This window comes from Cavia porcellus, unplaced genomic scaffold (assembly GCF_034190915.1).
Source record: "Cavia porcellus strain 051 isolate PalLab524CR breed Dunkin Hartley unplaced genomic scaffold, mCavPor4.1 scaffold_11, whole genome shotgun sequence".
Taxonomy (NCBI): Eukaryota; Metazoa; Chordata; class Mammalia; order Rodentia; family Caviidae; genus Cavia; species Cavia porcellus.
The window spans coordinates 76863195-76873630 of NW_026947494.1; the positions used below are offsets into that span (position 1 = coordinate 76863195).

General features: G+C 44.5%; 1 protein-coding gene across 1 annotated transcript; it reads right to left on the reverse strand.

Annotated features, from left to right (window-relative positions):
* Nucleotides 1-4443: 4443 nt before the first annotated feature.
* Npbwr1 (neuropeptides B and W receptor 1) lies at nucleotides 4444-6203 on the reverse strand. Its single transcript, XM_063257876.1, has 2 exons — nucleotides 6076-6203; nucleotides 4444-5761 (listed from the first exon to the last, which is right to left on the reverse strand). The coding sequence occupies exons 1-2, from the start codon at nucleotides 6199-6201 to the stop codon at nucleotides 4571-4573; spliced, it is 1317 nt and encodes a 438-aa protein (XP_063113946.1). The 5' UTR covers nucleotides 6202-6203; the 3' UTR covers nucleotides 4444-4570.
* Between the last annotated feature and the right edge of the window lie 4233 nt (nucleotides 6204-10436).

Here is a 10436-nt window from a genome sequence, read left to right on the forward strand (position 1 = left end):
AAACCATAACAGACTTTTTGAGTTTCATTCTAAAAAATTTTATATTTTTGGTGATATATTTGCCTTTATGCAGTAAACTTCTTCTAAGTAACTGATCTCTTATTGAGTTTTGTTTTTGTTTTGTTTTTTAGTTTTTTTGAGACTAGGTCTCACTATCTAGTTCAGACTGACCTTCAGCTTACTTTGTAGCCCAGGCTGATCTCAAACTTGCAACAATCCTCCTGCCTCAGCCTACCTAGAGTGGGGATTACAGGACTAAAATTTTGTCAAACCTGTTACACACACAAGGGTATCTATATTTTCATATATGTACCTTTGCATAAAATGGTATTTATTTTTTCTCTAAAAACTACTGTAATAAAAGGACACAAAATTTTAAATAGACAAAGAGAACTGGATAAGTGGTAATAAATGTAGAAGATATCAATAGGTTTGAAAGCCTAGTAAGCAGAGAGATAGCAAGCACCAGAATGGAGAAATGTTTCAGAAGGACAGACCCCTTTATCCAATTCGATTTGCCTTCAGAGCACCCTAGAAAGGTCACTGAGCCCATGGAGACTGATAAAGGGAACTGCAGGATCACTGAAGGGAGACTGAAGGAGAGTTTGTAGAAGAATAATGTCACATAACCTTATCAGGTATGGTAAAACAATCTGTGTACTTTCCCTAAATTCCAAGTGAGTGTCACTCATTGCAAAACTCTGCTGTGTATAAAACAGGGGTCCCATTAACACTCTTTTATATAAAACTGAATTTGGAACACACCTCCACATGCAGAATCCTGGAGCCTGAGGTACACGTGGTGCCTTTGCAGCTGAGTAATTTGGGCAGCTCTGGTCAAGAAATTATTTTTATATAACCTTTAACAACCCCATATGCTTTGCGAAGGTTTAAGACTGCAGTGTATTTCTTTTCTCTTCCTCACCCATTCTCCCTTTCTCCTTTTCTCCCTCCCTACTTCTTCCTCGTTCCTTTAGTTCCTCCTCTGTCTCTCTCCTCCAGGGCTGGAGATCAAACCCAGAGTCTTACATACGCTAGACAAGCACTCTACCATTGAACTATGTTCTCCAGCCCTCAAATTTTGTTACTAAATCTACTCCTTTTATGTCTCATCAAATAAGATTATGTATAACTTGTTTGATCCACTAAATATTTCAAAGACATCAATAGTTCCTATAGTTTAACATCTGGAAATTACACTGCAAACAAGTCCCTTCCTGCTGAAACTGTAGGGAACATTCCTAGAAAAGGAGCTCTGATTGGGCTTGATTGGTCTTTGTTTATCTAGCTAAATTGGTCCACTTCTTTAAAGTGCATATCTCATCTTATTTGTATATCTTACTTTGTGTATAAAAATGGGGACCTAAGTGTAAAATTCTGGGCTGTCCTAATAAAGGGCCCTAATGTGAAATTTTTGTCTCATTTTCTTAACATCCATAAGCACAGATGATTACCATCTACAGTGGGTCATGTTCAACATTATTGATCTTTTCCCAACATGTTACTGTGGATACAAGGGTTCACAGTGAGTCTACTGCGTTTTTCAGGTGAGATTCTCTACCCTGCACATATCTGAGTTATACCTATGCATACTACCAACTAAACGTTATGTGGTCTCTAATCATTTAAGCAACTTCCCTTTCCTCTACCTTCCACACAGCTGCTCACATATTCAAGAAAAGAGGTTTGTGACTGTATGGTGAAAGCTTATTGTGCTTCCACTGCCCAAAATAAATTCTAGGATCTATGTGTCAGCCAGTACTTTAGCATCATTTTCATAATCAGCCAAATTAACAGAGGGAAGGGCTTATTCTTAAATCTTGTTCTGCCAAATACTTCTTTTATTCATTGTTACTTACTATATAACTTTTCCAAGAAGGCAGTGTCTTTAAAACTTATTAACGTATAAATGCTACGATGTCTGAATTATAGTCTGAGATTTTAGGAAACAGAAAATGTACTTATCACGCACAATGTTTTAGGTTTTATTTTAAACTGAGTTCCTCTGGAGTGGACTGACAGAGTTTCTACATCTCACAAGACCAAGCATGAACATACTAGGACTGCACTGAATTAAGTAAAGTCAAATGAACACTTTCACATATCAGGAGTGGTAAAACCAAACAATATACTTTACACAAAGACTGCAAAACTTCAATAAAGAATTAAAGTCTTCAATATAATGATGTAAATTACTTTTGCATGGTTTATTTCCCTATTTATTCTACCTATTAGTGAAGACATAAAGAGTTCAAGATTATATAGTCTGGCCTCTTACATGCACATATGAAGGATAACAATGTAGAAAGGAGGATGCAATATCTTATCCAGTGACTTAGGAAGCTGGAGTGAAATCATGCTGTTTAATTCCTCATGCATCTAGTTTGCCAGTCTGTTCCTTACTCTGGTGACACAGTGATGCCAGTCCTTGTGTTTTTGTTGTTGTTGTTGTTGTTGTTTTCCCAACAGTCATCTCCACAGATTCCAAGACAGCTTCAGGTCCCTCAGGATGATGCAATGGACAGATAGGTCACTTCAGTCTTCCTCCAGTCTGTGACCAATCACTGTGTTCATGAGGACGGATGAAACTCTGAATCCAGATGCTCACACCTGGCTGTATTTGTATTTACTTTGGTCTTTGTCTACCATCTTGGACAATTTAAAAGTTACTGTAAAATTTAAAACTTTAATTCTGAAAACTTACAGAGGGCTCATAAACAAAGTTTGTGTGTTTTAAGGAAAATCTGTAGAACTTTATTTTACACAATTTACTACCATTTGTACCCACAGCAGAAAGTTTCCATTGGTATAATGGAGAATATTTTTCCTCCATATATTTTTAAAGTCATTTTGAAGCTAAATAATTGAGAAATTGATTTCAAATGCCAAACTAGATAAACAGAATTACGTTCTTACACACACATAACACATGACTCTTACCATAGGAAACATGTTTAGAAATTTTCATTCCTTTTTAGAATTCATACTGAAAAACAATACCTTTTGAAGCCCTGTAGTCAATGACCAAGTCTAGCTAATTCTGGCCCCAGGTCTGAGGTGTAAATCCCAGATGATCAGTCAAACTCAATTTTCAATCCTTTCTTAATCCAAATTTGTCCCCCACAAGTAGAGAAAAAAATAAAAGTAGGTACTGGTTGGTCTTTGTGAGGAGTTCAGAATCAGATTTTTACCAGATTGCACAGACTACTAACAGGTTCCCTCTTGGGGCCTCAGGAACAAAGGTAGAAACTTGTCAGCCGAGGAAAATCGGAGGTCCTCGGTCATCTCAGCTTCCTGGCTCTCCCTAAGTCAGTGCCTGACAAGCATAGAAGACAAGGGAAACGAAGAGGAGAATAGAAAGCAATTCTTATGTTTTCCATCTTCAAAAATATTTGTGAGATTAGGACAAACGTGTTGTTTTTTGCAGTTTCCAGTCCTGAAAAACAGTCCTCACACAAGTCTACAAGGCACTGTCCGCGTCCTGTTAGGATTGACTGGGGCCATGGGGAATGTAGGGCCTGGTTTCCTCTACCGCAAGCAGAAAGGACCAGAGAGAGAGTAAAGAGCCACCGGTTGGTGAGTTCCAGGCAAAGGTCAGCTCCAGGCCCTGAGCTAAACACCCAGCTCCGGAAGGGGACGCGGAATCTCGCGCCACCGAAAGGACCCCAGACCCAGGCTCTTCCTGACTTTGGGGATCGGTTGCAGAGGCCTCAGTCCAGAAGCAGTTTCCGCAGCTAAGAACTGGGGTTGGAAGGGCAAAAGGCAAAAACGACGTTGGGAAAGAGAGGGGAATTATTTAGATCCACAACACAGCCCGACACACCCTCTGCCGTGCACCCGGAGCTGTTCGGTTTGCCCCACCAGAAAAACCCCTGCTGTGCCCTGCAACTACTCCTGGCTCCGGCTCCTGGCTGTTTCCGATCAGGGCAAGCGAGGTTCCCGCAGAGCAACAATCATGGAGCACTTTGGGGTGAAACCTGGGGTTAAAAGGGGACCTTGGAGAGATGAGCACGGACTGTGTGGGTTTGTCCCTCTTCCCCAGCACTTAGCGAACACCGAGGCGCACAAGTACCAGGCCAGGACCTTCCCCAGCTGGCGCAAAAGCACACAATCACCGCCAAAGGCAAAGAAGGGAAGCGCAGAAGCGAGCACAGAGCCTGCGCCTGGGCGCCTGAGGGCGCCTCCTACAGCCTCGGTAGCCAAGTGCCCTGGCCTGGAGAGCTTCGGGTCAGCGAAATGCCCTTTTCTACTTAACTGGATCCTGTGCCAAGATCAGGGTTCGACCCCTGCCCTCCTTTAGGGAGAGCTCAGCACGATGATCTCGGCTACAGCGCTCCTCATGGCAGGGAGGCACCGGAGGGGCTGGACATAAAAACTGCGGGCGCTATTGCAAATCTCCCAGGTCTGTAGGTCTGGATTGGGGCCTGAGAATCTGCATCCCTAGCAAGTGTTCCCCTGACACCGAGGCTTTCTATCAATGGGTACAACTCTCAGGCGGCTCCTGCCTGTGGGGTACCACTCTCGGGCTGTGGAGGGCAGGACTGGTGGAGAAGCCGGGCGCGCGGGGTAGTCAGGAGTCCGTGGGACAGGCCATCAGCTGGCGGAGGCTCCTCCGGAAGCTGTCGTCCAGGAAGGCGTAGAGAAAGGGGTTGAGGCAGCTGTTGGCGTAGCTCAGGCTGGTGATGAGGTAGGAGATGGCGATGACCAGCGGCGTCTGCGGAAGGTCGGTGGTGAGCGCCACCACGGTGCTCAGGTGGTAGGGCGTCCAGCAGAGGAGGCACACGGCCAGGATCGCCACCACCAAGAAGGTCACCCGCTTTTTGGCGCGGTCCAGCACCTTGGCCTGGCTGTCCAGCCGAATGGCGCGCAGGCGGCACAACAGGGTGATGTAGAGGACGCAGATGGTGGACACCGGGATGGCGAAGCCCAGCACCAGCGTATAGAGGCGGCTGGCCCGCCACCAGAAGGCCTCGGGCTGCGGGAAGACCAGCACGCACTGGCGCCGGCCGTGCTCGTCGTCGAGCCTGGCGAAGACCGGGAAGGGCAGCACCACCAGCGTGACCAGCCCCCACACGGCCAGGCTCACGGCGCGCGCGGCGCCATAAGTGCGGCCGGCTACACGGCGCGACTCCGCGGTGGCCAGCACCACCAGGTAGCGGTCTGCGCTCATGACGGTGAGGAAGTAGAGGCTGGAGAAGGTGTTGTACTGGTCGATGGCCACGATGAGCTTGCACATGAGCTCCCCGAAGGGCCACCGCCTCAGCAGGAAGTCGGCAATGTTGATGGGCAGCACGAGCGTGAAGAGCTCGTCGGCTATGGCCAGGTTGAGGATGAACAGGTTGGTGACGGACCTCATTCGCGGCGCCCGCAGCAGCACGTACAGCACTGCCGAGTTGCCCGCCAGCCCCACCGCGCAGATCACCGCGTAGACGACCGGCACGGCCACGGCCAGCGGCTGCGGCAGCGGCAGCGGCTCCGGGTTCGAAGCGTTGGAGCAGCCCAGCGCCGGAGCCCGGCAGGACGCGTTGACCTGGTCCGGCTCCGCAGAGGATGCGTTGTGCATCTCGGCCAGGGCAGGGGACCGGCGGCGAGCCGAGTGCGAGTCCCGCAAGGCTGCCTGCAGGGTTTCCGCGGTCTGGAACCCGCGTCTACACGGACCTGGGTTCGGGCACCGGCTGCTGCGCTCTGAGCCCCTTTCCGGCTTTCCGAGGGGAGGGGCGTCCCTGCCACCCTCAGCCCACTGTGGCCGCAGCTTACGAGCCTGGAAAGCAGGGTTGAAATGCGAAGTTAGGCTCCTCGACGAAAAGCTTTAGATGCAGGCAGATTCCAGGTGGGGGCGGCTCTGCGCCGCAAACATCTCCCACCTGTTGAAATTTCTTTGCAACCAGTTCAAAACATCAAAGTGCTAGATGGAGCCGTCTTTGCTCCTGATAGCAAACATGCAAGCAAATTCCCCTCTTACAACACTCTGGGCACACTGCTCACCCCACCAAAACCCACAGAGCCAAACTCAGTCCCCCTCCCCAGGCTCCTGCGCCTTTGGTGCAGCAATCCAAACCACAATCTTTACCTTACCTGGCTGGCTTCAGGAAGGGGTCTGCTTTCCCTGGAGAGGTCAGCACCACAGAGGGCTGGCTGCGGGAAGGGACCGCAGCGCCCGCTGGCCTGGTGTCCTCCTCCCAGAGGCAGCTGCCCGCGCATCCGCGTGTCCCTCCTGCGCGCCTGGGAGTGCTGGAACCGCGCAGCCGCGATTGCTCTCCGCCGACCCTGCTGGCCCCGCTCCTAGTAAAGCAACTTGGACAACAGAAAGCAGCATCCCTTAGAATACAAGGGATTCTTTTCTTCCTTCCAGGAGTGGAACCTCACTCCATGTGAAATAATAAAAACCTTTCCTATTAGGAATTAAATTCAGGAAAAATAAGTTTAAAGTGCTGGCTATCTGTGTTTAAAGGAAAATAATGCGGTCGAGACTTCCATTCCACATCTTAAAGGCCGCCATGCCCCAAACGGGAGAATTAATCTGGAATTTGAAACTATTTGCATCCCATGGTGCTGCACCGAAAGGGAAAGTGAATGCAATTTTTTAAACACAAATAACTCGTTTTCTAATAGTCTAGTCTTTAAAGATTAAAAAGATTGTGCGTGTTAAATAATGGCTGACAATTTTGGCTACTTTCTTGTTTCCAAAAGTACATGTAAAGACTAATGTAGACAAACACTTTTGAAGGATTTTCAGGGTATTGTTATGCATATTTCATAGAATGTCACATATCTTTCAAGGCGCTCTCCTGCTCATCAAATGTACCTTCCTGCTTCTCCCAGTAATGAGAATTTCCTGTAGTCAAGGCTTAGGGTTGCTGAGGGAGGGCAGGCAGAAGCTGGGGCTCAGTTATTACTGTGGCCCCTGGACCTCAGGTGCTTTCTCCAGAAAGGGGACAGCACCTAAAGCACATTGCAGTTCCTCCTAGGATTGAATGAAATAAACTAAACACTGGTTCCAAGTTTTATTTGCCCCTCTTTGTTTCCTTTTGGCAGAGCCAGTAAAATAAAACACTGGATTCTGCCCTCTAATAAATTCCTGCCCCAAAAGCAGGCAAAGCCTAAATACAGTGTATGTCTGTTCCTTTATAATTAATGCCTTTGAGAAGGTAGAATCTGAAATACTGAGAAAAAAAAACCACAAGTGGCCAGAGGAGGACACCTATGGGACCAGAAATACAAACCCTTTCCTTAACCCATTCTTTTTTATTTTTCTTTTTAACCAGGATTACACACATTTTGATTCTTCTGCGGTTTCATGTTTTGAGTCAAAAACTAAAATGACAGGAAATTCATAGACTACGTCCATAAAGAACATTAAGTAAAGAAACACCAGCAATGTTAAGAAAAATAAAAAGCAAATTATATTTAGCGTACATATAAACATTCACACATATGTGTGTATGTATACATTGAATGTAAATATGTACATGCTTATAGTTGACAGTTTCAAATGTGGAGATTTTCTATTTTCTGTTACTCATTTTCGGCTTAGTTACACGGTAAACAGAGAACACGTACAATTTTGATTCACGGGAATTGGTTGAAACTTACTTCCTAGTAGATATTTTTCCAGTTATTTCAAGTGTACTGGAAAGTAAGGTTTGTTTTGCATTTTGTTGAGTGAAAAACACTATATATGGTAGCTAACCGCACACATGTGTTAATTGTGTTGTTCAGTTCTCACTAGTGATACGTTTGTCTGCTTTATCAGTTACCAGAAGTGCTGTACTAATCTCAGTCAACAACTGTGGATTTATCTATTTATACTTTTAGTTCCTTCAGTTCTGACTAATTTGGTTCCATGTTATCAGGTGCCCACAATTTCAGATTGTTATATTTTCCAATGGGTTCTTCTGTGACTATAAGCTCCTTAAATTGGTGACTGCTTTTTGTTGCATGTGGTCTCCTCTTTTGACATCAGTATGCCTGAATTGTTTCCGTAGTATTACCATAGCATGCCATTTTTACTTGTTTAACTTTAAACCTTTCTGTGTTCTTATTTGTGTAGTATGTCTTATGTAGGCATTATAAAGCTTTATTAATCCAGTCTAATGACACTTTTCTCTGAATTGGAAAGTTTAATTCATTGTGCATTTAATAAACTAGTAGATAACAGTGTTACCATGAGGTCTAAACTCTTGTGTTCTCCACAAATTCATGTACAGATCATCCCTGGCTGGCAATGGCTAACAAATGATTTTTCAGTCTTGTGATACACATGAAATAGAAACTGTAATTTAAACCTCGAATTTTGAGAGGCCACGTGACGTGATGCTCTCTTGTGACAGTGGACAGCAGCAGCAAGTTGTAGCTCCTGGTCAGTCCTGCAGCTAACAACCGATTTTCAGTACAAGAGATGCTGAACCTTTTAGAGCTTGCAGTGATAACAGCCAACTGAGTATGCCTGTCGTAGGTTCGCAACCACTGCCCTATACTGTAGCTACCTATGATGTTTGCTAAGTGAGGTGTGTTATATGCACTTTTGGCTTATGAAATTTTCAATTTATAAAGCATTGATAAGGATATGATCCCATTATACATTATTAAAATTTAATCTCCAGTGGGATGACATTGGGTGATAGGAACTTTAGGACATGATTAGACCTTGAGGGTGGCTTGCTCCTACTAGGATTTGTCCCATTATTCAAAATGCCCTCAGGGGTCGTGGATTTAGCTTGGTGGCATAAGCACCTGCCTTGCAAGCACACAGTGGTCCCAAGTTCGATCCCCAGTACAAAAAAAAGTTAGCTAGGGATATAGCTCAGCAGCTTAAGCACTTGCCTGGTAAGTGCAAGGCCCTGAGTTCAATCTCTGGTACCAAAAAAAAAAGGCCCTAGAAAGCACCCTTATCCTGCCATCTTATGAGGTGACAGTGATGATCATCTAGAAAACAGGATTTTAAAAAACTCCAAATTTCTGCCACCTTGGTCTTGACTTCTCAGCCTCCAGAACTGAGATATCAACTTGTGCTGCTACTTACCCAGCTAGTTGGTACTGTCTTATTATAGTAGCCCACACAGATTAAAAGAGCACATTGGTACCAAGATGTGAGGTGTTACTGAAACAAATACCTAAATGTGGAAGCAGGTTTTGAAATGGGTAATGGGTAGAGGACTGAAGAATTTTGAAGTGGCTTCTATAAAATCCCTACAGTGTCTTGAATGGCCCTTTAAAGGGGAAGGTGATGAGAGCTTAGGACAGACCATTCTTCTAAGGTCCTTTGTTATTGGAGCATGCTATCAGAAAATGAATGAAATGTATTCCATGCTATAAAATGCAAAGAACTTAACCAAATCATGTTTTGAAATGGTAGAACTTATGAATCATGAAATTGGACATATAGCTGAGGAAAATCTAAATAAAATGCCAAAAGAACATGTTGACTGTAACAAAATCTGAGAAGGGAGAGATGATTCAAAGATGGAATTTTAATAAAAAAGGAAACAGAATTTAAAGATTTGTGAAATGTTCAGTATATCCACGTTGAAAGGAATGAGAAGCCTTGCTTAGGAGAGAACACCAAGAGAATGCCAACCTACATTATCTGATGTTAAGATTTAAAAGGAGCCAAGATCTACTGCTCAAGATCATGAGCAAGGTAATTCAGAAATCATCAGGCTGTCCTCACATCACAGGCCCAGAGTACAGAAGTCCAAGCAAGCATAGGGCCACCAGAGAGGGACTCTGCTAGGGCAATGCCCAGCAAAGCTGAAGGCGCAGGACCATCCTTCAATGTGAAGTTCCAGGTGCGGACAGCCAGGTCAGAACCAAGGTACAGAGATGCCACAGGAGTAGCCTCCAAATCAAAAAGGATTGCTAATCCTCAAGGTTTACAGTTTACTATAGTGTGTCCCATTGGAGTTTAGACATGATTAGGGTCTATCTCTCTTTTCTTCTTTCCTTGTTCTGCCTTTTAGAATAGGAATGTCTGTCCTGTGCTTGACCCTTCCTTGCATTTTCATAGCCCCCCCCCCCAAATGAGATTAATGCCCTGTAAAAGAGGCCCCAGAGAGCTGCCTTCTGAGGTTACAGCATTAATGTGGTACTCTAGGAAAAAAACCCTCGTGAGACCCCAGATATTCTGCAACTATGATCTTGAACTTCTCAGCCTCCTGAACTATGAGAAATAAATTTCTTTTGTTTGTAGGATACATAGATTATAATATTTTGCTATAGCAGCTTGAAAACATGAAGACAAGGACATAAGCCTATAATATTATTCTTTAATCTCTATTTTCCTACTCTGGTACCCTCTTTTCCTTTCTTACTTTTCTTTGGATTTTCTGTGACTCAGTTTCTCTCAATTCATTAGCTTATTGTTTCTGTGTGCTTTTAGTTGTATTTTAGATGTATACCAGAAATTATGATATGTATCCTTGAAATATTTAAATTTT

Excerpts from the sequence above, each read along its gene's own strand:
- Npbwr1 (XM_063257876.1), bottom strand. The coding sequence starts at position 6,201 with ATGCGCGGGCAGCTGCCTCTGGGAGGAGGACACCAGGCCAGCGGGCGC. Across the intron at positions 5,762-6,075 it reads CCCTTCCTGAAGCCAGCCAG|GCTCGTAAGCTGCGGCCACA; the intron begins GTAAGGTAAAGA and ends CCTGCTTTCCAG.